Source organism: Thunnus maccoyii, chromosome 8 (assembly GCF_910596095.1).
Source record: "Thunnus maccoyii chromosome 8, fThuMac1.1, whole genome shotgun sequence".
Taxonomy (NCBI): Eukaryota; Metazoa; Chordata; class Actinopteri; order Scombriformes; family Scombridae; genus Thunnus; species Thunnus maccoyii.
In genome coordinates this window covers 16,404,158-16,431,869 of record NC_056540.1, presented here as the reverse complement: position 1 = coordinate 16,431,869, position 27,712 = coordinate 16,404,158, and the positions used below count along the sequence as shown (strand labels likewise).

General features: G+C 40.4%; 5 protein-coding genes across 5 annotated transcripts; all 5 read right to left on the bottom strand.

The window, feature by feature from the left end:
- Window positions 1–214: 214 nt before the first annotated feature.
- Window positions 215–6,519, bottom strand: LOC121902324 (protocadherin beta-15-like). Its single transcript, XM_042419584.1, has 5 exons — window positions 4,135–6,519; window positions 2,554–2,881; window positions 1,046–1,500; window positions 764–964; window positions 215–241 (listed from the first exon to the last, which is right to left on the bottom strand). Exons 1-5 carry the CDS (start codon window positions 6,517–6,519, stop codon window positions 215–217), a joined length of 3,396 nt encoding a protein of 1,131 aa, XP_042275518.1.
- Window positions 6,520–8,065: 1,546 nt separating this feature from the next.
- On the bottom strand, window positions 8,066–14,446 carry LOC121902323 (protocadherin beta-15-like). The gene is made up of 3 exons (XM_042419583.1): window positions 12,089–14,446; window positions 9,871–10,198; window positions 8,066–8,817 (listed from the first exon to the last, which is right to left on the bottom strand). Exons 1-3 carry the CDS (start codon window positions 14,444–14,446, stop codon window positions 8,066–8,068), a joined length of 3,438 nt encoding a protein of 1,145 aa, XP_042275517.1.
- Window positions 14,447–19,091: 4,645 nt separating this feature from the next.
- LOC121902321 (protocadherin alpha-8-like) lies at window positions 19,092–21,413 on the bottom strand. The gene has a single exon (XM_042419580.1). The coding sequence runs from the start codon at window positions 21,411–21,413 to the stop codon at window positions 19,092–19,094; it is 2,322 nt and encodes a 773-aa protein (XP_042275514.1).
- Window positions 21,414–22,265: 852 nt separating this feature from the next.
- Window positions 22,266–24,638, bottom strand: LOC121902518 (protocadherin alpha-8-like). The gene has a single exon (XM_042419852.1). It carries the CDS (start codon window positions 24,636–24,638, stop codon window positions 22,266–22,268), a length of 2,373 nt encoding a protein of 790 aa, XP_042275786.1.
- Window positions 24,639–25,285: 647 nt separating this feature from the next.
- Window positions 25,286–27,661, bottom strand: LOC121902521 (protocadherin alpha-8-like). The gene has a single exon (XM_042419856.1). It carries the CDS (start codon window positions 27,656–27,658, stop codon window positions 25,286–25,288), a length of 2,373 nt encoding a protein of 790 aa, XP_042275790.1. The 5' UTR covers window positions 27,659–27,661.
- Window positions 27,662–27,712: the final 51 nt, after the last annotated feature.

The following is a 27,712-nucleotide window of genomic DNA, read 5'->3' as shown; positions in this document are numbered from 1 at the left end:
ACAACCACGTAAACACTATAGGCAGAGGAGACAATATGTTAGAATATTAATACAGATATGCGTTTAAAGTCATTTTTATGAAGCAATGGACTTAAGTCACAGTCAGTTCCCTCTCCAAAAAGGCATTATGTCCAAGAATCTACACTGCTACGACATCTTCGTTTCTGTCGGACTTCAAGAGAAAAGGCTACGGTTTAAAAAAAAAAAAAAAAGTTCAGTACCACGGACAGCGACACTTCTCCTGAACTCAGACACGTCGGTTTAGATTACAATACATCCATTGTGACACAATTCCTTCATACTCGAACATTATAGAAACCTGCATTGTCATGCCCTGTATATCCTCGAGTATCCAGCAAGAAGACAGTGTAACGTGTGTGAAATAAACAAATGAACAAGATGTGAGCTAGACAAGATAGAGATGCTGCTTTTTAATCATCAGAAATTGTTCTTGTTATGACAAATAATAGTGACTAGTTCTAAAATGTCACCACTATGGACACCAACAACATATTTATATATGAGGGAGATCAAGCAACACGTGGTTAATATTTTACTCACTGACAGCTGCTGAATTTTTTCAGGGGCAAGAGCAGAGACTATTTCTCCATATAAAAGTGCATGAGTATTAATATATTAATTAATCTTATATAATTTGACGTCAAGTTGTATTAATCTATTCAGATTGCCATAAAATTACCACATAATTTAGTATAAATAAAAATGCGGCAGTTGAAATATTGTGAGTATTGATTGCTCTTACCTCTCCAGATGCTCGTCTCCTGTCGGGAAGCACCAGAGTATTGGCATGGCTGCCCGGGACTATAGTAGATCCTATACTCATCCTGGGTCCAACTAACATGTAGCGTTTGTCTCCAGATCTGTACTGGATGCTGTGACACAGTGTCCCATCATAATTTGTTTCTTGTAGGTATTTGGATGTATAGTCTGTAGTTTTGGAGCACTGCATTGCAATCAACACGATAATACTGATGAGAAAAAGTACAGACACTGAGCCCAAAGTTATAATCAAATAAAATGTCACATTGTCTTCCTTGTCAACCTTACTTTCACTTTTAACATCAGAAGCTGCAAAAGCTTCTCTGGGCTCCACAAGTTTGACAATCACAGTAGCTGTTGCTGAGAGTGAGACGTTCCCATTGTCTTTCACCAGTATGACCAGTTTATGCTCAGCCTCGTCTGTTTCTGTGAATGAGCGAAGTGTTCTGATCTGTCCTGTATAGCGGTCCAAACCAAAGAGACTGTGGTCAGTAACTTCCTGCAGTGAAAAGAGTAACCAGCCGTTATATCCTATATCAGCGTCATAGGCTCTGACTTTAGTCACCAAGTGTCCTGCGTTCACATTGCGAGGAATCTCCTCCACACCTTCAGCAGAACCGTTGGAGCTGACTGGATACAGGATGACTGGAGCGTTGTCGTTCTGATCCAGAATGAACACGTTTACTGTGACGTTGCTGCTTAGTGACGGAGTTCCAGAATCTGTGGCAACAACGTGGAACTGGAACGTTTTCAGAGTTTCAAAGTCGAAACTTTTTAGCGCCAAAATATCTCCATTTTCAGTATTTATGTTTAGAAATGAAGTCAATTTATTTTCCTCGCGTCCATCTCTTAAAATACGATATGAAATTACTGCATTGTCGTTCTCATCGCGATCAAAAGCTTTAACCGAAAATACAGATGTTCCTGGCTCATTAGCTTCAGTAATATAGAAAGTATAGGGGCTCAGTGAAAACTCTGGACTGTTGTCATTCACATCTGACACCACAACGCTTATCGTCTTTTCAGATGATAATGACGGCTGGCCAGAGTCTTTGGCAACTACTGTTATGATATAGTGAGACTGTGTCTCTCTGTCCAGAGGCGACTTTGTTACTAAAGAATACATTTTGTCTTGTAAGGTTGGTGATAAAGCAAAAGGAACATCCTCACTTATGGAGCAAATAACTTTTCCATTGAGACCAGAATCCAAATCATTCACACTGATAAGGGCAACTGTAGTTCCAGGTCTGGAATCTTCAGGGATGGAGCTGGAAAATGAGGTAACCTCAATCTCAGGTGCATTGTCATTCACGTCAACTATCTTTATAATGACGCTTTTTTCTGTCGCCAGAGGAGCGAGACCTTTGTCTGAAGCTTGAATTTCAATCTCATATCTGTCTTTTTCCTCATAGTCTATTAGACCTTTCACAATTATTTCACCTGTTGATGGATTGATGTCAAAAATGTTTAGTAATCTGTGACTCACACTATTGCTAAATGAATAAACTACATCTCCGTTCGGGCCGTCATCTAAATCAGTTGCATTCACTTGTATGACTGTTGTGCCTACTGGAGCATTTTCATTAAGCATCACAGAGTAAACATCTTTAGTGAAAACAGGCACATTATCGTTGACATCTAAAACATTAACTAGAATATTCATTTCGCCCGATTTCGGAGGTTTCCCTCCGTCCAGAGCCGTCAGCACTAACGAGTGGCTTCCCGCTGCCTCCCTGTCCAAAGATTTTTGCACAATTAATATTGGTATTTTACCATCTTCTCCCTTATCCTTAACTTCCAAACGGAAGTGGTCATTGGGGCTGAGTTTATACTGCTGAACAGAGAAAGGACCACTGTCTGGATCTCGTGAAGCTTTTAGCGGAACACGTACTCCAGGCAAAACAGACTCTGAAATCTCCAACGTTTTCTTTTTCTCTGGGAAACTGGGAGAATGGTCGTTTATATCCAGGACTTCCACTCCTACATAGTGGACCTCCAGTGGGTTTTCTATCACGGTTTTTAGATTTATTAAACACGTACTGCTCCGCTCGCATATCTCTTCTCTGTCAATCTTTCTGCTTACGTACAGGATGCCGTCGTTCTGATCAACATGGAAAAGAGGTTCCGTAGCACTAGAAACAATCCTATACTTCCTTTCTTTCAACGTGCTCTTATCTAATCCCAAATCATTCGCTATATTTCCAACCACAGTTCCTTCCTTAATTTCCTCGGAGATGGAATATCGTATTTGCGCCGAGGTCACAGTCCACAAAAGCACAGCGACCACGTATCCGATCCACCGTCTTCTCGCCCTTCTTGCCTCGCATCCTCTTTGTTCCATGATTTAAACCAGACTGCTATTAATTCCTCACAGGATTAATAATCGTACTGAACGAAACTGTTACATTACACCCGGGTATACGAATGTCCACGCTCCTTCAAAAATGTTAAAATTCAGGACAAGGTTTCCAAAGGCAACAAACAAGCCGGAATGCGATTGTACCAGTATCGAACTGAGAGTCCTATAAAGAGGTGGAACCAAAATGCAGTGACGACATGTTGAAACCTTTATTTTCCTAACACACTGACACCGTGCGAGCTCATTGCTCACTGCAAGTAAATAAACGTTTCTGCAGCAATTTATATAGCAGAATGCCAAAGTGTAGCGTTTATTTACTTTGACCCTAAGTGCAGAGGTTGTGGAGTGACAGGTGACGACACGCCTTCCTTATCCCATTAACAAGCAAACGAAAAATTTACATTCCGCTGAATGAAGATTGGATGCAGAAAATCGCCCTAAAATGTTTGATGCTTCCATATAATAACTATGAATTCAGTTATTTTGGTATTTATAAACAAAAACGTATGATATAATGGCATTATAAATATTAGTGGTTTGACATTTCTCACCATGTAGTAAGCGGTATCAGGACGTTAGAGCAGAGCCTATCAGCACCATGGACAGCGTATAACGCCAGATATAATTGGGCCCAGCCATGAGTTTCAGATTATATTACATCACAGAAGCCCGACAGCTCAAATCACGTTGTAGTCTGTGTTAATGTGACTACAACTGTAATACTGATATGTGTTTTTCACAGTAGTGAAAAAGCAGGAGACTAAATAACAAACGGATGAGTTTGCGTAAACATATGTTAACAACTGTTATTATAGTTACAGCAACTATGCTCAAAAGGATAGTATGACCAAATTGCAACTGAAAACCGAAGTGTCCTACTCCACAAAATTATATCAGCACAAAGCAAACAGTACACATGTAGTACATGTAGTGGATGGTTGACTTAACTAATTAATGAACAAATAAATTAATAACACTGCCAGCGTAAACAAGACAGGGTTTTCACAAAAAAACTGTCTTACCTCTTCAGATGCTCTCCTCCTGTCAGGGAGCACCAGAGTATTGGCATGGCTGCCTGGGACTATAGTAGATCCTATACTCATTCTTGGTCCAACTAACATGTAGCGTTTGTCTCCAGATCTGTACTGGATGCTGTGACACAGTGTCCCATCATAATTTGTATCTTGTAGATATTTAGAAGTATAGTCTGTGGGTTTAGAGCACTGCATTGCAATCAACACGATGATACTGATGAGAAAAAGTGTTGAAACTGAGCCCAAAGTTATCATCAGGTAAAGTGTCACATTGTCTTCCTCGTCAACCTTAGTTGAACTTTTAACATCAGAAGCTGCAAAAGCTTCTTTGGGCTCCACAAGTTTGACAATCACAGTAGCTGTTGCTGAGAGTGAGACGTTCCCATTGTCTTTCACAAGTATGACCAGTTTATGCTCAGCCTCGTCTGTTTCTGTGAATGAGCGAAGTGTTCTGATCTGTCCTGTATAGCGGTCCAAACCAAAGAGACTGTGGTCAGTAACTTGCTGCAGTGAAAAGAGTAACCAGCCGTTATATCCTATATCAGCGTCATAGGCTCTGACTTTAGTCACCAAGTGTCCTGCGTTCACATTGCGAGGAATCTCCTCCACACCTTCAGCAGAACCGTTAGAGCTGACTGGATACAGGATGACTGGAGCGTTGTCGTTCTGATCCAGAATGAACACGTTTACTGTGACGTTGCTGCTTAGTGACGGAGTTCCGGAATCCGTGGCGACAACTTGGAACTGGAATGTTTTCAGAGTTTCAAAGTCGAAACTTTTTAGCGCCAAAATATCTCCGTTTTCAGTATTTATGTTTAGAAATGAAGTCAATTTATTTTCCTCGCTTCCATCTCTCAAAATACGATATGAAATTACTGCATTGTCGTTCTCATCGCGATCAAAAGCTTTAACCGCAAATACAGAGGTACCTGGCTCATTAGTTTCACTGACATAAAAAGTATAGGGACTCAGTGAAAACTCTGGGCTGTTGTCATTCACATCTGACACCACAACGCTTATTGTCTTCTCAGATGATAATGACGGCTGGCCAGAGTCTTTGGCAACTATTGTTAGTTCATATTTAGCCCTTTTCTCTCTGTCCAGAGGCAATTTGGTTACTAAAGAATACATTTTATCTTGTAAAGATGGTGATAAAACAAAAGGAACATCTTCAGCTATGGAGCAAATGACATTTCCATTAAGACCAGAGTCCAAATCATTTACACTGATAAGGGCAACTGTAGTTCCAGGTCTGGAATCTTCAGGGATGGAGCTGGAAAATGAGGTAACCTCAATCTCAGGTGCGTTGTCATTCACGTCAACTATCTTTATTATGACGCTTTTTTCTGTAGTTAGCGGAGCAACACCTTTATCTGACGCTTGAATTTCAATTTCGTATTTGTCCTTCTCCTCATAGTCTATAAGACCGTTGACAATTATCTCCCCTGTTGATTGGTTAATATCAAAAAGCGTAAATAAACTATTACTCACACTGTTACCAAATGAGTAAACCACCTCTCCGTTCGGGCCGTCATCTAAATCCGTTGCATTCACTTGTATGACTGTTGTGCCTACCGGAGCATTTTCACTAAGTGTAACAGAATAGATATCCTTCGAGAAAATCGGGGTGTTATCATTAACATCCAAAACATTTACTAAAATATTCATATCTCCAGATTTCGGAGGTTTCCCCCCATCTAGAGCCGTCAGCACCAACGAGTGGCTTCCAGCTGCCTCCCTATCCAATGATTTTTGTAAAACTAATATCGGTATTTTACCATCTTCTCCTTTGTCCCTAACTTCCAAACGAAAGTGATCGTTGTGGCTGAGTTTATATTGTTGCACGGAGAAATGGCCACTGTCTCGATCCCGTGAAGGTTTCAGCTGAAAGCGTGCTCCCGGCAATACAGACTCAGAAATTTCTAATTTTTTCTCTTTCTCTGGGAAACTTGGAGAGTGGTCATTTACATCCAGCACCTCCACTACAACATAGTGCACCTCCAGCGGGTTTTCCAGCACGGTTTTCAGATTTATTAAACACGTACTGCTCTGCGCGCACACCTCTTCCCTGTCAATCTCTCGGCTAACATACAAGATACCATCGTTTTGATTCACATGGAAAAGCGAATCCGCACCGCCAGAAACAATCCGATACTTCCTGTCTTTTAGTGTGCTTTTCTCTAATCCCAGGTCTTTCGCTATATTTCCGACCACAGTTCCTTCGTTAACTCCCTCGGAGATCGAATATCTCAGTTGCGCCGAAGCCACACACCACAAGAGCACAGCAACGACGTAGCCGGTCAAACACCCTGTTCTGTGTCGTCTCTCGTATCTTCTTTGTTCCATGGTAAAACCCGATATCACCAGTAATCATTCACAAGAACAAAACTGCATTACAGTGATCGTATCCAACACTTTCGTTCATGGAAATAGTCATCCTACATTGCAGACATGAGCGCAAATAGAGTATTTCCAAAGGCAGCAGTATAAGCTCAGAAACGACTGTGTTAAAATCCAACTGAGGACGCGATCAAGAGGTGGAACCACAGTACAATGACGACAAGCTCGTGCAAGGCTTCCTTTTTCTATAACACTGACACCTTGCGATCTAAATTCACACTGCAGAAAATCAAAAACTAGTAGCATATTGGTTGAATTATAGATTATTTTCGTGTTTGTTCTGCTTTTATTTATCTCGAAACAGAACCCAAAAATAGTGGGGTGAATGAAAATAGAAGAGGAGGCTGTTCACTCTTAACACAAAACATTCGTCAAAAAAAATTAAAAAAAAACTTTTCAAAATGTTGAGAAGATTTTGTGTACCACGTGGGGATATGTTTATTTCACTTGATTAAGTTGTATGAATTATAACACTGAGATAACACTACTAAGTTGATAAATCAGTTACAACTCATGAACACATGCTGGTAAATGGGAGCAAGCATGTTCAGCACCACGGACAGCGATTACCACTAACTTTACTTCTGACCAGCTTCATGTGGTGATAGTATTCCATTTCAACTTTGTTAGTAATACAAGATGAACAACAGGTTATTTAAATCTTTCCATGCTGTGTTACCTTACCCATACTTCCGCTTCGTGGTTTTCATGTCGTGTTGCCTATGGCTCAGTGTGATTTAGGTATAATAAAGGCGTGCTGATAGAGCAAACACGTGTAAAATCAATCAGCTCTTGTTTGCTTCAAGAATGAGTATCCTCATCTAATTAGGCAGGATAAAATGAAGATGTACAGTTAGTTTCATATTAGTTTCTAAATATTCAATAAGTATAAAAAATGAGAAGTAGGTAGACAGTATGAAAATAAAGATTGTAAGCGTTTTAGTCTGTTTCGCTGTTTATATAAAGCAGTCCAGGTTATCCTTTTATTTAATTAAAGAAAATATGTCCTTAAAGGGCATGGCATCAAACTTGTCAAAGGAAACTGGAGAGTAACCAAGGGACCCAATAACATAATTTGTAAACACACACCAAGGGCCCAGGAAAGCATACAGTGTGGTAAAAAAACAAACATACAATAGTCATCAGACATGCAGCAGCTTTCATATATAATTAAGCCTATCTGCTAAAAATTATGTTCAAAAGCAACTAAACTGAAATATGAATTTATGTTCTTCATTAGCTTCTTTTCTTGCTTAACAATGATCACGATGTTTTTGCATTCAATTTGAAGAGGGGAAGCTTTTCAGATACGTCCATTATAAATGTATCAGCTAATAATGTTAAAAGTGAAGATTATGTAGGTTTTGTTTGATGAATATGGAAGTTGTAACTGATATATTGATTATGAACATGTAGGCTTCCCCAAAACATGGTTGCTATAAGTGTCCAATACCTGAACATGGAGGTAATTATTTGGGGGAAAAACACTTGTTTAAAACTGCCTTACCTCTTCAGATGCCCTCCTCCTGTCAGGGAGCACCAAAGTATTTGCATGGCTGCCTGGGACTATAGTAGATCCTATACTCATCCTCGGTCCAACTAACATGTACCGCTTGTCTCCAGATCGGTACTGGATACTGTGACACAGTGTCCCATCATAATTAGTGTCTTGCAGATATTTAGAAGTATAGTCTGTACTTTTGGAGCATTGCATTGCAATCAGCACGATGATACTGATGAGAAAAAGTGTTGAAACTGAGCCCAAAGTTATCATCAGATAAAATGTCACATCATTCCCCTCATCATCCTTAGTTGCACTTTTAACATCAGAAGCTGCAAAAGCTTCTTTGGGCTCCACAAGTTTGACAATCACAGTAGCTGTTGCTGAGAGAGAAACGTTCCCATTGTCTTTCACCAGTATGACCAGTTTATGCTCAGCCTCGTCTGTCTCTGTGAATGAGCGAAGTGTTCTGATCTGTCCTGTATAGCGGTCCAAACCAAAGAGACTGTGGTCAGTAACTTGCTGCAGTGAAAAGAGTAACCAGCCGTTATATCCTATATCAGCGTCATAGGCTCTGACTTTAGTCACCAAGTGTCCTGCATTCACATTGCGGGGAATCTCCTCCACACCTTCAGCAGAACCGTTAGAGCTGACTGGATACAGGATGACTGGAGCGTTGTCGTTCTGATCCAGAATGAACACGTTCACTGTGACGTTGCTGCTTAGTGACGGAGTTCCAGAATCTGTGGCGACAACTTGGAACTGGAACGTTTTCAGAGTTTCAAAGTCGAAACTTTTTAGCGCCAAAATATCTCCATTTTCAGTGTCTATGTTTAGAAATGAAGCCAATTTATTTTCTTCGCCTCCACCTCTGAAAATATGATATGAAATACGTGCATTCTCGTTCTCATCACGATCAAAAGCTTTAACTGAAAATACAGAGATACCTGGCTCATTAGCTTCAGTGATATAGAAAGTATAGGGACTTTGTGAAAACTCTGGACTGTTGTCATTCACATCTGACACCACAACGCTTATTGTCTTTTCAGATGATAATGACGGTTGACCAGCGTCTTTTGCCATTATTGTTAGGTCAAAGTGAGACTGTTTCTCTCTGTCCAGAGGCGACTTTGTTACTAAAGAATACATTTTGTCTTGTAAGGTTGGTGATAAAGCAAAAGGAACATCCTCACCTATGGAGCAAATAACTTTTCCATTGAGACCAGAGTCCAAATCATTTACACTGATAAGGGCAACTGTAGTTCCAGGTCTGGAATCTTCAGATATTGAGCTGGAAAATGAGGTAACCTCAATCTCAGGTGCATTGTCATTCACGTCAACTATCTTTATAATGACGCTTTTTTCTGTAGTTAGAGGAGCAAAACCTTTATCTGATGCTTCAATTTCAATTTCATATTTGTCTTTCTCCTCATAGTCTATTAAACCTTTCACCATTATCTCACCTGTTGATTTGTTTATATCAAATATGTTTAGTAATTTTTGATTCATGCTGTTACTAAACGAGTAAACTACATCTGCGTTTGTACCGTCATCTAAATCCGTTGCATTCACTTGTATGACTGTTGTGCCTACTGGGGCATTTTCATCAAGCATCACAGAATAAACATCTTTAGTGAAAACAGGAGCGTTATCATTAATATCCAGGACATTGACTAGAATATTCATTTCGCCAGATTTAGGAGGTTTCCCCCCATCCAGCGCGGTCAGTACTAATGAGTGGCTTCCTGCAGTTTCCCTGTCTAAAGGTTTTTGAACAACCAATATAGGTATTTTACCATCTTCTCCTTTGTCCTTTACTTCCAAACGAAAGTAATCGTTGTGACTAAGTTTATATTGCTGCACGGAGAAATGTCCACTATCTCGATCCCGCGAGGCTTTTAGCTGAAATCGTGCTCCGGGCAACACGGACTCTGAAATCTCCAGCGTTTTGTCTTTCTCTGGGAAACTGGGAGAATGATCATTGATATCCAGCACCTCCACTCCAACATAGTGCACCTCCAGTGGGTCTTCGAGTACGGTTTTTAGGTTTATTAAACACGTACTGCTCTGTGCGCACACATCTTCCCTGTCAATCTTTCGGCTCACATACAGGATGCCATCGTTCTGATTCACATGGAAAAGTGGATCCGCGGTACTAGAAACAATCCGATACTTCCTGTCTTTCAATGAGCCTTTATCTAACCCTAGATCTCTCGCTACATTTCCAACCACAGTTCCTTCGTTAACCTCCTCGGAGATTGAATATTTAATTTGCGCCGAGGCTACACTCCATAAAAGCACAGCAACCACGCAGCCGACCAAACATCCACCTGCCCTTCGTTTCTCGTGTCTTCTTTGTTCCATGGTTAAATCCGAAAAAATCCGTAATCCATCACAAGAACAATATCTACGTTGTAAAAGCCGAGTCCAGCACTTTTTTCTATGTAAATATTCACTCTCTTCCAAGAGAAATCAGTGGTGGCAAACAGGGTTTTCACAAAGGCGACAGTAAGCTCAGAAACGATCGTGCTAATGTCGAAGTGAACGTTGTCAAAAGGAGGAACTGAAGTGCAATGACGACAAGCTCGTGTACTGCTGACTTTTTACCTTTCACTGACACCATGCGACCTAACGTCGCACTGCAGAAAATTCAAAGGGTTTATAGCACATCAAATAAATAGTAAAAATTCCTTAGTTACCGCGAATCTCTGACCAAACATAATCAAGTAATTGGAAGGTGGACTCCCGTTGAGAGAAAAAAAGCTAACTCAAAATTCCCTCCAAATGAAGTGAGAAATAAAAGCCTCTCCAAGGTTCTTAGTATTCAGTATAACACTTGTGAATATTGTGTATTTAATATCATTAAATTGTTTGCATTAAATCATTGAGATCATGTCATTTTGTGATTTGATGTGAATTGTCTTTTATGAACAGATTGGAACATGAAACCAAACACTTTCAGCACCATGGACAGGGATTACCGCTGACTACAGTTAAGTCTAGCTACATTTTCTGAAAGTGTTAACATGCTATATCAAATGTATCGTCCAATAATACACGATAAACTCCAGCGTACTTTCTTTTTAAAATGCTGCCACGTTGAACACATTTCTACGAGAGACTTAGCAATATGTGTTGTCAGTGGCTGAGTATGGGTGTGGTGTGGTGATACTGCTGATGCAAAACGCTCTTGTATCTGAAATCAGTCATCATAATCGTCATGTAATTACGTGCAAACAACAACTGAAGAATAACCACATGGTAATTACTCCCGCAAATTTTAAATGTCCCAAAAGTGTGCAAAAACTACTGTATGAAAACAAATGCAATAAATTGATGGAAGAACGAACTTTGTAACATAAAGACCTATAAGAAGCACCGAAGTTGCTTGGTCTACAAGAAGTGCAAAATGGAAAACAGTGCGCAAAGTAAAACCCGTATTGAAGAGAGATCGGGACAGCCATACCATGCAAAACCATACCAAGGCCCCATGAAACCACAGGATTCGGTATATGTGTAGTAAACAAACAAATCAAGCGGGTTTTTTTTGTGTTTTTTAAAAAAAAAAAAACCAACCCCACTGCTACTAATTTACCTCACGTGCAACTAATCTGGAATATGGAAACGGATATATATTCACTGACAAGAGTTACTGTCAGTACAGGAGCACAATGTTTTGCTTATCTCAACCAAGTATCTTTATTATATGCCAGAACTTAACAATGCCTTGACAATTTGTGTAGGAGAAGATTTTAAAACGTGGACTAACAATTTGTAACGTTGGAAGTGAAATTTTGCACGTTATTTGTTTAATATGCTAATGTAAACGTATCGGCCAATAACATTCAAAGTGAACAGTTTTGCAGGTATTGTTTGTCGAATATTAAAGTTTTGACTGATATATTGATTATGAACATGTAGGTTTCCCCAAAACATATTTTGTGTAAGTGCCCAGTACTTGAATATGGATGTAATTCTATGAGGAAAAAAAAAGCTTTTCTAAAACTGCCTTACCTCTGCAGATGCTCTCCTCCTGTCAGGGAGCACCAGTGTATTCGCATGGCTGCCTGGGACTATAGTAGATCCTATACTCATTCTGGGTCCAACTAACATGTAGCGTTTGTCTCCAGATCTGTACTGGATGCTGTGACACAGTGTCCCATCATAATTTGTGTCTTGTAGATATTTAGAAGTATAGTCTGTGGTTTTAGAGCATTGCATTGCAATCAGCACGATGATACTGATGAGAAAAAGTATAGAAACTGAGCCCAAAGTTATCATCAGGTAAAGTGTAACATTGTCTTCCTCGTCAACCTTAGTTGAACTTTTAACATCAGAAGCTGCAAAAGCTTCTTTGGGCTCCACAAGTTTGACAATCACAGTAGCTGTTGCTGAGAGAGAAACGTTCCCATTGTCTTTCACCAGTATGACCAGTTTATGCTCAGCCTCGTCTGTCTCTGTGAATGAGCGAAGTGTTCTGATCTGTCCTGTATAGCGGTCCAAGCCAAAGAGACTGTGGTCAGTAACTTGCTGCAGTGAAAAGAGTAACCAGCCGTTATATCCTATATCAGCGTCATAGGCTCTGACTTTAGTCACCAAGTGTCCTGCGTTCACATTGCGGGGAATCTCCTCCATACCTTCAGCCGAACCGTTAGAGCTGACTGGATACAGGATGACTGGAGCGTTGTCGTTCTGATCCAGAATGAACACGTTCACTGTGACGTTGCTGCTTAGTGACGGAGTTCCAGAATCTGTGGCAACAACTTGGAACTGGAACGTTTTCAGAGTTTCAAAGTCGAAACTTTTTAGCGCTGAAATATCTCCGTTTTCAGTATTTATGTTGAGAAATGAAGTTAATTTATTATCTGTACTTGCATCTCTGAAAATACGATATGAAATACGTGCATTCTCGTTCTCATCATGATCAAAAGCTTTAACTGAAAATACAGAGGCACCTGGCTCATTAGCTTCAGTGATATAGAAAGTATAGGGGCTCAGTGAAAACTCTGGACTGTTGTCATTCACATCTGACACCACAACGCTTATCGCCTTTTCAGATGATAATGACGGTTGACCAGCGTCTTTTGCCATTATTGTTAGGTCGTATAAATGCTGTTTCTCTCTGTCCAGAGGCGACTTTGTTACTAAAGAATACATTTTGTCTTGTAAGGTTGGTGATAAAGCAAAAGGAACATCCTCACCTATAGAGCAAATAACTTTTCCATTGAGACCAGAGTCCAAATCATTTACACTGATAAGGGCAACTGTAGTTCCAGGTCTGGAATCTTCAGGGATGGAGCTGGAAAATGAGGTAACCTCAATCTCAGGTGCATTGTCATTCACGTCAACTATCTTGATAATGACGCTTTTTTGTGTCGCCAGAGGAGCGAGACCTTTATCTGAAGCTTGAATTTCAATTTCATAACTGTCTTTTTCCTCATAGTCTATAATACCTTTCACAGTTATTTCACCTGTCAATTGGTTGATATCAAAAAGCTTTAATAACTTACGATTAACAATACTGCTGAACAAATAAACTACATCTCCGTTCTGGCCGTCATCTAAATCGGTTGCATTCACTTGTATGACTGCTGTGCCTACTGGAGCATTTTCATCAAGCGTCACAGAATAAACATCTTTAGTGAAAACAGGGGCGTTATCATTAATATCTAAAACATTAACTACAATATTAATTTCGCCAGATTTCGGAGGTTTCCCTCCGTCCAGTGCGGTCAGCACTAATGAGTGGCTTCTCGCTGCCTCCCTGTCCAAAGATTTTTGCACAATTAATATTGGTATTTTACCATCTTCTCCCTTATCCTTAACTTCCAAACGGAAGTGGTCATTGGGGCTGAGTTTATACTGCTGAACAGAGAAAGGACCACCGTCTGGGTCTCGTGCGGGTTGTAGCGGAATATGGACTCCCGGTAAAACAGACTCTGAAATCTCCAACGTTTTCTCTTCATCTGGAAAACTTGGAGAATGGTCATTTATATCCAGCACCTCCACTCCAACATAGTGGACCTCCAGTGGGTTTTCTAGTACTGTCTTCAGATTTATCAAACATGAACTGCTTCGCTCGCATATGTCTTCTCTGTCAATCTTTCGGTTCACATACAGCACGCCATCATTCTGATCTACACGGAAGAGGGGCTCCGCAGTACTAGAAACAATCCGATACTTTCTTTCTTTCAGAGTGTATCTATCTAATCCCAAATCTTTTGCTATATTTCCAACCACAGTTCCTTCGTTAACTTCCTCTGAGACCGAATATCTCATTTGCGCCGAGGCCACGCTACACAAAAGGACAGCAGCCACGCAGCAGACCAAACACCCTCTTCCGACCCGTCTTTCTGATCGTCTTTGTTCCATGGTTAATCCCGAAATCACAAGTTGTCCTCAGCAAAAAGAACCGCGTTATAATGACAGCATCCAACTCTTCCATATAAGAAAATATTCATCCTCTTTCCAAAATGACAGACATGAGTCCAAGCAGCAGTAAGCTTAGAAACGACTGTGACAATATCGCGTTGAGGACGCTATCAAGAGGTGGAACCAAAATGCAATGACGACAACCTCTTACCGCTGACTTTTCCTATTACACTGACACCATGCGATCTAAGTTCTCACTGCAGAAAATCAAAAGACAATAACACTTTTGCTGAATTGTACGTTGTTCTGGATCGCCAAACAATGTTCAAAAAATAGTCAGGTGAATGAAAATTGATGTTTAGGCTGCTCGTTCAACACAACATCTCCTTTAAATAAAGGTAGGGAACAAAGCTGATGAAAACATTTAGAAAATTCTGCATAACACGTGGGAATTTATTTCATAAGATCAAGTGGTATGAATAAAAAAAAACTGAGATTCATGCATTTTATGAACGTACTCGGAAATGAGTTCAAACCGGTTCAGCACCATGGACAGCGATCACAACTGACCTTAATCTGTCCAACTACATTTCTTGATAGTTATCCTTCCATTTCAAGTTTATTAGTTAACAATATAACACTTTTTCCCCCCAAGGCTGCGATACTATGCCCGTGCTTTTTCCCCCTGAATAATCACATTACGAACGAGCAACAAGTCAATGGACAGTTTCACCTGCGTTTTAAACGCTGAAAAAGGCAGTAGAAAAAGATTGTCGATTAACTACTGAAAAAACGACATAACATTGTTTAAAAAAAAGAAAAGAAAGCAGGCGTTCGTCACTGGAACGAGAGAAATTGCAGGCCGGGAAAAAGGAGGTGTGTCGTTAATACGACAATGGTTCAAAGTGTCTAAGGAAATGCAAAGAGTAATCAACGGATCCAATGCCAAACTTTTTAAATCCATGCCAAGCCCGTGGAGAGCATAAGGTGAAGTATATGTGCAGTAAATAGACAAACAAACAAATTTGTCAACAGATACTTCACAAATTTTACTAAAAAAATCTCTCTAGGAAAATAGCTTGATTTAATATGCCTTACCTCATCGGCTGCTCTCCTCCTGTCAGGGAGCACCAGAGTATTCGCATGGCTGCCTGGGACTATAGTAGATCCTATACTCATTCTGGGTCCAACTAACATGTAGCGTTTGTCTCCAGATCTGTACTGGATGCTGTGACACAGTGTCCCATCATAATTTGTGTCTTGTAGATATTTAGAAGTATAGTCTGTGGTTTTAGAGCATTGCATTGCAATCAGCACGATGATACTGATGAGGAAAAGTACAGAAACTGAGCCCAAAGTTATCATCAGATAAAAAGTCACATCATTCCCCTCATCATCCTTAGTTGCACTTTTAACATCAGAAGCTGCAAAAGCTTCTTTGGGCTCCACAAGTTTGACAATCACAGTAGCTGTTGCTGAGAGAGAAACGTTCCCATTGTCTTTCACCAGTATGACCAGTTTATGCTCAGCCTCGTCTGTCTCTGTGAATGAGCGAAGTGTTCTGATCTGTCCTGTATAGCGGTCCAAACCAAAGAGACTGTGGTCAGTAACTTGCTGCAGTGAAAAGAGTAACCAGCCGTTATATCCTATATCAGCGTCATAGGCTCTGACTTTAGTCACCAAGTGTCCTGCGTTCACATTGCGAGGAATCTCCTCCACACCTTCAGCAGAACCGTTAGAGCTGACTGGATACAGGATGACTGGAGCGTTGTCGTTCTGATCCAGAATGAACACGTTCACTGTGACGTTGCTGCTTAGTGACGGAGTTCCAGAATCTGTGGCGACAACGTGGAACTGGAACGTTTTCAGAGTTTCAAAGTCAAAACTTCTTAGCGCCAAAATATCTCCATTTTCAGTATTTATGTTTAGAAATGAAGTCAATTGATTTTCTTCGCTTCCATCTCTTAAAATACGATATGAAATTACTGCATTGTCATTTTCATCACGATCAAAAGCTTTAACTGAAAATACAGAGGTACCTGGCTCATTAGCCTCGGTGACATAGAAAGTATAGGGACTCTGTGAAAACTCTGGACTGTTGTCGTTCACATCTGACACCACAACGCTTATTGTCTTTTCAGATGACAATGGCGGTTGACCAGCGTCTTTTGCCATTATTGTTAGGTCATATAAATGCTGTTTCTCTCTGTCCAGAGGCGATTTGGTTACTAATGAATACATTTTGTCCTGTAAGGATGGCGATAAGGCAAAAGAAGCATCCTCACCTATAGAGCAAATAACTTTTCCATTGAGACCAGAGTCCAAGTCATTGACACTGATAAGGGCAACTGTAGTTCCAGGTCTGGAATCTTCAGGGATGGAGCTGGAAAATGAGGTAACCTCAATCTCAGGTGCATTGTCATTAACGTCAACTATTTTGATAATGACGCTTTTTTCTGTCGTAAGAGGAGCTAGACCTTTATCTGATGCCTGAATTTCTATTTCAAACTTGTCTTTTTCCTCATAGTCTATTAGATTTTTCACAGTTATCTCACCTGTTAATGGATTGATATCAAATAAGTTCATTATATTTTGATTCATACTCTTGCTGAATGAATAAACTACATCTCCGTTTGGTCCGTCATCTAAATCAGTTGCATTCACTTGTGTAATGGTTGTGCCTACTGGAGCATTTTCATCGAGCATCACAGAATAAACATCTTTAGTGAAAACGGGCACGTTATCGTTTACGTCTAAAACTTTTACTAGAATATTCATGTCGCCAGATTTCGGAGGTTTCCCTCCATCCATTGCCGTCAGTAATAATGAATGGCTTCCTGCAGTTTCCCTGTCTAAAGGTTTTTGAACAACCAATATAGGTATTTTACCATCTTCTCCTTTATCCTTAACTTCCAATCGAAAGTGATCGTTGTGGCTAAGTTTATATTGCTGCACCGAAAAAAGTCCACTGTCTCGATCCCGAGAGGCTTTTAGCTGAAATCGTGCTCCGGACAACACGGACTCTGAAATCTCCAGCATAATCTCTTTCTCTGGGAAACTGGGAGAATGATCATTTATATCCAGCACCTCCACTCCAACATAATGGACTTCCAGTGGATTTTCCAGCACGGTTTTTAGATTTATTAAACACGTACTGCTCTGCGCGCACACCTCTTCCCTGTCAATCTTTCGGCTCACATACAGGATGCCATCGTTCGGGTTCACATGAAAAAGAGGATTTGCATTACTAGAAACAATCCGATACTTCCTGTTCCTCAAAGTATTTTTATCTAATCCTAGGTTCTTTGCCACATTTCCAACCACAGTTCCTTCGTTAACCTCCTCGGAGATTGAATATCGTATTTGCGCCTTGACTCCACTCCATAAAAGCAAAGCAACCACGCAGCCGACCAAACATCCTCCTGCCCTTCGTTTCTCGTGTCTTCTTTGTTCCATGGTTAAACCAGAAAACATCAGTAATCCATCACAAGAACAATAACAGCGTTGTAAGGACAGAATCCAACACTTCCCAATATACAAATATTGATTTACTTCCTATTACGCAAAGGTTATGGCAAACGGGCCATTTTCACAGAATAAGCACACAAACGATCCTGCCAGTGTCAGAGTGGGAATACTGTCAAGAGGTGGAACCAAAAAGCAATGACGACATGATGTCGTGTAATGCGGACCTTTTAGATTACACTGACACCATGCGACTCAAATTCTCATTGCAGAAAATGTGAAGGATATATAGCACATTAGGTCAATGGCAGTTTGGTTTTTAGTCATAGCGAACCTCTCAGCAAAGTTAGTCGAGTGTAGAAGGACTTCACCAGGTTACTCCTTCTCTGTAAACAAGCGACCACAAACCGTCTTTCAGAAATAGAAAAGAAAATATGTTTTAAAGATTCTATATCCCACGAGCAATTGTTGTTTTACCATGTTATTATTATTGTATAAATTAAGATAATGTCATAACGATATTGTTTGCTTTGATGTGTATTACACAAACGAAGCCAACACGTCAGCACCAAGGACAGCGATCGCCACGTGTTGCACTTCAGTATATCACATCGTCTATGGCAGTATTACATCTTTTCAGGTCTTTTTAATAGGGCTGTGTCGACTTGATCAGATTTTTCACACTGCCATGGTGTTCTTGTAATTCTATGGGATGGTATAGCCTAATATTTTATCATATGTCGTTCATGGTTAAGTGGAGTGAGTGTTGACGCAGCACACGGAAAAAAGTGAAATTATATTTGCTCTTACGCAATTTTAAATTACAGAGCTAGTATAAACATTTAAACATAACCACACAATAGAGAAGCAAAATAAAAGAGCCACAAGCATTGTTAATGTCATGGCCCAAGAGAATGTCAAACAATTTTGTCTTGTACAGATGGTGATAAAGCAAAATGGTTTTTAAGAATTTAAGAAATTAAGTGCTGTTTTACTATTCAAGTCAACTTTAATTATCATCTGTTGCTCTGATAAATATGAGCCATAAAAATAACATCGGGTCATAAGTGCCAGGGAAACCAGCAGATTGGATGCCATGCTATGCAAAACATTCCCCAGGGAACTATAGTTGATATCTTTAGTAAACAAATAATATAGTAAGTCACCTCACAGTTTGCACTTAAATATGTCTTACCTCCACAGATGTTCTCCTCTTGTCAGGAAGCACCAGAGTATTCGCATGGCTGCCCGGGACTATAGTAGATCCTATACTCATTCTTGGTCCAACTAACATGTAGCGTTTGTCTCCAGATCTGTACTGGATGCTGTGACACAGTGTACCATCATAATTTGTGTCTTGTAGATATTTAGAAGTATAGTCTGTGGTTTTAGAGCATTGCATTGCAATCAGCACAATGATACTGATGAGAAAAAGTGTTGAAACTGAGCCCAAAGTTATCATCAGATAAAAAGTCACATTACTCTCCTCATCATTCTTAGTTGCACTTTTAACATCAGAAGCTGCAAAAGCCTCTTTGGGCTCCACAAGTTTGACAATCACAGTAGCTGTTGCTGAGAGTGAAACGTTCCCATTGTCTTTCACCAGTATGACCAGTTTAGGCTCAGCCTCGTCTGTCTCTGTGAATGAGCGAAGTGTTCTGATCTGTCCTGTATAGCGGTCCAAACCAAAGAGACTGTGGTCAGTAACTTGCTGCAGTGAAAAGAGTAACCAGCCGTTATATCCTATATCAGCGTCATAGGCTCTGACTTTAGTCACCAAGTGTCCTGCGTTCACATTGCGAGGAATCTCCTCCACACCTTCAGCAGAACCGTTAGAGCTGACTGGATACAGGATGACTGGAGCGTTGTCGTTCTGATCCAGAATGAACACGTTCACTGTGACGTTGCTGCTTAGTGACGGAGTTCCAGAATCTGTGGCAACAACTTGGAACTGGAATGTTTTCAGAGTTTCAAAGTCGAAGCTTTTTAGCGCCAAAATATCTCCATTTTCAGTATTTATGTTGAAAAATGAAGTCAATTTATTATCTCCACTTGCATCTCTCAAAATATGATATGAAATGAGAGCATTATCACTTTCATCACGATCGTTGGCCTTTACTGAAAATACTGAGGCTCCGGGGCTGTTATTCTCCTTAATATAAAATGTATAGGGGCTTGATGAAAACTCCGGACTGTTGTCGTTTACATCTGACACGACGACGCTTATGGTCTTTTCAGTTGAGAACGATGGGTCGCCCGTGTCCTTTGCAATTATTGTGACATCATATTGAGAAATACTTTCCCTGTCCAACTGCGACTTGGTAACAACAGCGTACATGTTCTCTTGTAACGATGGAGATAACGTAAAAGGGACATCTTGGCTGATTGCGCAAATGACTTTACCATTGATGCCAGAGTCTAAATCACTGACACTGATCAGGGCCACTGTAGTCCCTATCTTTGAATCCTCCCGAATAGAGCTCGAAAATGATGTCACTTCTATCTGAGGAGCATTATCATTTACATCAATAACAGTTATCATAACACTTCTATCAGTTGTTAGAGGAACTGGTCCCTTATCAGATGCCTTTATGTCAATTTCATAACTCTTACTTTTCTCGAAATCAATCTGACCAGTTACATGAATTTCACCAGTGTTTGGATCGATACTGAAGAGATCCATTAATTTTGAATCAACTTCGTTACCGAATGAATATATTACTTCGCCGTTTGCACCCTGATCCAAGTCTGTCGCATTCACCTGAATCACTACAGTGCCAACGGGTACGTTTTCTTTAAGTGTGGCAGAATAAAACTCTTTAGTGAAGACGGGCGAGTTGTCATTGATATCGAGTACATCCACAATTATTTCTATAGCTCCAGACTTCGCCGGTTTCCCTCCATCAACAGCTGTTAGGCGAAGTTTATGTTTCCCAGCTGTTTCTCTATCCAGCTGTTTCAGCAGAACTAAAAATGGTACTTTACGGTCCTCGCCTCTATCCTTTACTTCTACTCTAAAATATTCGTTATGGCTGAGTGTGTATTGCTGAATGGAGAACTGGCCTACATCAGGGTCACGCGCCGCCTGCAGTTGAAATCTCGTTCCTGGTAAGGCCGATTCAGAAATCTCAAGCTTTTTTTCTTTTTCTGAAAAAGCAGGCGAGTGATCGTTGATATCGAGTATTTCCACTGCCACGTAGTGAATCTCCAGCGGGTTTTCTAGCACCGTTTTCAAATTGATCAAACATGGGCTGCTCCGCTCGCATGCCTCCTCCCTGTCTATTCTTCTTTTCACATACAAGATACCGTCATTTTGATTCACCTGAAACAGGGGTTCAGTTGAGCCTGTTACGATGCGATACCCTCTGTCTTTGAGCGCACTCTTATCTAGTCCCAAATCCTTAGCTATATTTCCAACAACGGTCCCATCTTGAATTTCCTCTGATATCGAATATCTGATTTGTGCGGATGCTCCGCTCCATAAAACATCCAAAACAAGCATAAAGGCAAACCAACGCTGTCGCTCCCTCCACGCTTTCAATTCTCTTTGTTTCATGACTTGCTGATGAAAATGAATAGTCCATCAAATGCGCTGTATTATTAACGAGACTTAATGCGTCATGGTCCTGAACGATCCTCAATGTCTGCTTTTACAAAAACTGATGATAATAAAACAAACTCGTTGCTGCCAATCCCGATACAGCTCCCTATGCCATTTGAGAAAGATTCAAGGCATCGGTTCAGATAAAGCCCGTGACGTAAAATCCTGCTCAATGCATTGGAATACTGAACTACACTGACACCAAGCGTTATAATTGTTATTTACACATATTAGAGAAATTTTACCAGATCAAACACCACTTTAAAATGTAAAGAGGCAATACATTCCCGCATTAATAAAAAAAACTTAAAACTGATCGGCTTTGACCATTTGACTACAGTGAATGACCTAAGCAGATGTTGCAGCCTTTGTCTTTGTGCTTACATTTCAGACAAACTGAGACAATAAAGCCACTGGAATACATTACTCTAGAACATATGATACAAGCACCATTCACATATTAAAAATCGCATCTACTTTAGCAAATGTTGCAGTAAAACCCTTTAAGGCATTTAAAACTATTACAGTAATTAATTGTATCATTTGTAACAGTCAACTCAAACAAACTAATTGGAATACATACAAGAAAGCCACACACTTAACAAGAAGTATTATATTTTTGAGTTTGTTGTGAGTTATATAAGGCACTGTTCCCTAAGCAAAAGGCTGTAGAGACATTTTAGGAAGAAAACTTCAAGCAAAAGGCTAACATAGAACTAAATGCTTGTAAACATATTGTATAAAACTTTGTTTTTAAAGTCTTACCTCTCCAGATGCTCTCCTCCTGTCAGGAAGCACCAGAGTATTGGCATGGCTGCCTGGGACTATAGTAGATCCTATACTCATTCTGGGTCCAACTAACATGTAGCGTTTGTCTCCTGATCTGTACTGGATGCTGTGACACAGTGTCCCATCATAATTTGTGTCTTGTAGATATTTAGAAGTATAGTCTGTGGTTTTTGAACATTGCATTGCAATCAGCACAATGATACTGATGAGAAAAAGTGTTGAAACTGAGCCCAAAGTTATCATCAGGTAAAAAGTCACATTATTCTCCTCATTATCCTTAGCTGCACTTTTAACATCAGAAGCTGCAAAAGCTTCTTTGGGCTCCACAAGTTTGACAATCACAGTAGCTGTTGCTGAGAGTGAAATGTTCCCATTGTCTTTGACCAGTATGACCAGTTTATGCTCAGCTTCGTCTGTCTCTGTGAATGAGCGAAGTGTTCTGATCTGTCCTGTGTAGCGGTCCAAACCAAAGAGACTGTGGTCAGTAACTTGCTGCAGTGAAAAGAGTAACCAGCCGTTATATCCTATATCAGCGTCATAGGCTCTGACTTTAGTCACCAAGTGTCCTGCGTTCACATTGCGGGGAATTTCCTCCACACCTTCAGCAGAACCGTTATTGCTGACTGGATACAGGATGACTGGAGCGTTGTCGTTCTGATCCAGAATGAACACGTTCACTGTGACGTTGCTGCTTAGTGACGGAGTTCCAGAATCTGTGGCAACAACTTGGAACTGGAACGTTTTCAGAGTTTCAAAGTCGAAACTTTTTAGCGCCATAATATCTCCATTTTCAGTATTTATGTTTAGGAATGAAGTTAATTTATTTTCTTCGCTTCCATCTCTTAAAATGTGATATGAAATTACTGCATTGTCATTTTCATCACGATCAAAAGCTTTAACCGAAAATACAGAGGTACCTGGCTCATTAGCTTCAGTGACATAGAAAGTATAGGGGCTCTGTGAAAACTCTGGTCTGTTATCATTCACATCTGAAACTGCAACTGTTATTGTATTTTCAGACGACAAGGCTGGCTCACCTGAGTCTTTGCACGATATTCTCACATCATATTGAGCCTGATTCTCCCTGTCCAATGAAGCCTGGGTAACTATAGAGTACATACGATCTTGCATCGACGTTGCCAATGCAAAAGGAGAAAAGTCATTTAAAAAGCAAATAACTTTTCCATTTGGGCCAGAGTCCAAATCATTGACACTAATAAGCGCCACAGTGGTCCCAATCCTGGAATCCTCAGGAATACTGTTAGAATATGAAGTGACCTCTATCTCGGGGGCATTATCATTAACGTCTATCACTTTTATAAATACGCTTTTATCAGTTGTGAGAGGAGCAGGTCCTTTATCGGATGCTCTTATATCTATCTCATAGGCTTGGTTATCTTCAAAATCAATTTTGCCTTTAACTGTTATCGCTCCAGTTTCCTGATTTAACCCAAATAGGTCCATTATATTACTATCAACCTCCTTTCCAAATAAAAATATGACCTCTCCATTTAAACCCTCGTCCGAGTCAGTTGCGTTAACCTGAGCAACTGTTGCACCAACTGGTGTGTTTTCACTTAACGTTACTGAGTAAACGTCTTTTGTAAACGTGGGAGAGTTGTCATTTACATCCAGCACTTCCACATTGACTTTTATAGTACCCGACTTTGCTGGCTTCCCTCCATCCACTGCTGTCAGTAACAGTTTGTGTTTCGCAGCTGTCTCTCTATCTAACTGTTTTTGTAAAACAAGAAAGGGAATTTTACGATCATCTCCCCTATCTTTAACCTCTACACGAAAATGTTCGCTGTGACTCAGTTTGTACTGCTGAACTGAAAACTGCCCACTGTCTGCGTCCCGTGCAGCTTGAAGCTGAAACCGAGCCCCTGTTACGGCTGACTCTGAGATCTCTAAATTCGTTTCTTTTTCCGAAAAGGCAGGTGAATGGTCGTTAACATCTACCACTTCAACAGCAACATAATGGATCTCCAAGGGATTTTCCAGTACAGTTTTCAGGTTGATCAGACACGTGCTGCTTCGTCCACATACTTCCTCACGATCTACTTTTCGTTTTACGTACAGAATACCGTCGTTTTGGTTTACCAGGAAGAGAGGTTCAGTGGAGCCAGACACAATACGAAAATTTCTATCCTTTAAGGTGTTTTTATCAAGTCCCAAATCTTTTGCTGCATCTCCGACCACCGTTCCTTCCTTACCTTCCTCAGAGATGGAATATCTGATTTGCGCATAAGCCCCACTCGTTAGAAGAACCAATAAAGGCACAGCTGCAACCCAGCCGCGTAATGGCCTCCACGTCGAGCATCCTCTTTGTTTCATTTTTTTGTTACTTGCAGTAACAAAACTAAGAATAATCCTCCGGTCAAGGAACAAAATCCCCTTTCCTTCGCCACACGCTCATTAAAAAGCCCGGAAAATGTATTGATCCATGAAAAGCAATGTTATTGATGCACGTAAAACCACTGATGTGATGCCCTTGGTCGACTGATTCCGGCGAAGACTGAATGATAAGTCGACAAAGGGGGTGGGACCACAAAAATAAACGGAGGTGCTATCACTGTGTTCATATACTGACACCTTGCGTTTTTTCCTGAGACTGAAAATATGCATAGATTTACAATATTCAAACTCAAGACATTTGAAATATCGATTCTGGTCAAGCAGTGAATGTTATTAATTACTGTGCTAATAAAGCATGATAGTTTACATCACTCTTATCCCTCCGTGTAAGATTTTAGCTGCTACGTCAAGCTTCAGCACCACGGACAGTGACAAGTGCATTTTTTACAAAGGTATGGAATACAGAAGCGTGGTCAGGGGAAGACGTCAACCACGTAAAAACGTTTCCAGGCCAAAACAATTATGTTAAACACAAGGACTTCCATTACTCACTATAAATATTAATTATCAAATGTTTTGTCACGGTAAAAAAGGCAATAGACACTCCTCCAGTAATTTGTACAGAGTTATAAACTTCTTACCTCCCCAGATGCCCGTCTCCTGTCGGGAAGAACCAGAGTATTGGCATGGCTGCCCGGGACTATAGTAGATCCTATACTCATTCTGGGTCCAACTAACATGTAGCGTTTGTCTCCTGATCTGTACTGGATACTGTGACACAGTGTCCCATCATAATTTGTGTCTTGTAGATATTTAGAAGTATAGTCTGTGGTTTTGGAGCACTGCATTGCAATCAGCACGATGATACTAATGAGAAAAAGTACAGAAACTGAGCCCAAAGTTATCATCAAGTAAAAAGTCACGTCACCCTCCTTATCATCCTTTGTTGCACTTTTGATATCAGAAGCTGCAAAAGCTTCTTTGGGCTCCACAAGTTTGACAATCACTGTAGCTGTTGCTGACAGTGAAATGTTCCCATTGTCTTTGACCAGTATGACCAGTTTATGCTCAGCCTCGTCTGTCTCTGTGAATGAGCGAAGTGTTCTGATCTGTCCTGTGTAGCGGTCCAAACCAAAGAGACTGTGGTCAGTAACTTGCTGCAGTGAAAAGAGTAACCAGCCGTTATATCCTATATCAGCGTCATAGGCTCTGACTTTAGTCACCAAGTGTCCTGCGTTCACATTGCGGGGAATCTCCTCCACACCTTCAGCAGAACCGTTAGAGCTGACTGGATACAGGATGACTGGAGCGTTGTCGTTCTGATCCAGAATGAACACGTCCACTGTGACGTTGCTGCTTAGTGACGGAGTTCCAGAATCTGTGGCGACAACTTGGAACTGGAAAGTTTTCAGAGTTTCAAAGTCGAAACTTTTAAGCGCCAAAACGTCTCCATTTTCAGAGTTGATGTTAAGATTGAATGAATGGAGTTTGTTATTCTCATTTCCACCTTTAAAAATATGATATAAAATACGACAATTATCACCTTCATCGTGGTCTGATGCCCTCACAGAGAACAGTGAAGCTCCTGGGGAGTTGTTTTCAGTAACATAAAATGTGTAAGGGCTCTCTGAAAATTCTGGACTGTTGTCATTTACATCTGATACAAAAATAGTAATGCTTTTTTCAGAAGACAACGATGGTACCCCTGCATCTTTTGCAACAATTGTAACATCATATACGGACTGCTTTTCTCTGTCCAGGGACGATTTTGTGACTACAGAGTACATGTTATCTTGTGTTGAAGGTGATAACGTGAAAGGAACATCTTCATTAAATGAGCAAATAACTTTCCCGTTAAGACCAGAGTCTTTATCAAGAACACTAATTAATGCCACAGTGGTTCCCAGTCTTGCATCCTCTGGTATTGCTTTTGAAAATGACGTCACCTCTATCTGTGGGGTGTTATCATTCAAATCAACAATATTCACCAACACGCTTTTGTCCGTCCTGAAAGGAGCGGACCCTTTATCAGACGCCTGTATATCAATTTCATAACTTTCCTCTAATTCAAAGTCTATTAGACCTTGAACAGTAATTTCACCTGTATTCGGATCTACACTAAAAAGTTCACGTATTCTGCTATTCACATTATTGCCTAATGTATAGATAATTTCACCATTGGAGCCTTCGTCTAAATCAGTGGCATTTACTTTTATAACTGTTGTGCCAATTGGAGCATTTTCATCCAGAAGTACAGAGTAAGCATCTTCGGTGAAAACTGGCATATTATCATTAACATCTAAAACGTCAACATTGATTTCAGCCGTTCCGGATTTATTTGGTTTCCCTCCATCAGTAGCTGTAAGAAGCAATTTATGACTGTTCTTTGTTTCCCTATCGAGCGTCTTCATTAAAACTAATATTGGTATTTTTCCATCTTTTCCACGATCTTTGACTTCCAAACGAAAATGATCATTAGGGCTAAGTTTATACTCCTGGACAGAAAACTGACCGACATCAGGATCGTGCGCTGCTTGCAGCTGGAGGCGCAAGCCTGGTAACACAGACTCTGAAATTTCGAGACGTGACTCCTTCGTTTTGAAGCTGGGAGAGTGGTCATTCACATCGAGCACCTCTACGGTCACATAGTGAATTTCAAGAGGGTTTTCCAACACAGTTTTCACGTTGATCAAACACACGCTGCTCCGCTCACAAACCTTTTCCCTGTCAACAATCCGGTCAACATACAATAATCCATCGTTCTGGTTTACATGAAAAAACGACTCTGTTGAGCCCTCAACAATACGATATCCTCTCGCTTTCAGTGTATTCTTCTCTAATCCCAAATCCTTCGCTATATTCCCGACAATAGTTCCTTCTTTAACTTCCTCAGCGATGGAATATCGGATCTGTGCCGAAGCTCTGCCCCACAGCAAAATTAATACAATAATGATCCACCGCCATTGCTCTCTCGATGCTCCAAGTCCTTTCTGTTCCATAATTATCAGATAAAAATGTTTTCCATGTGATTCAGAATAACAACTCCTTCACCA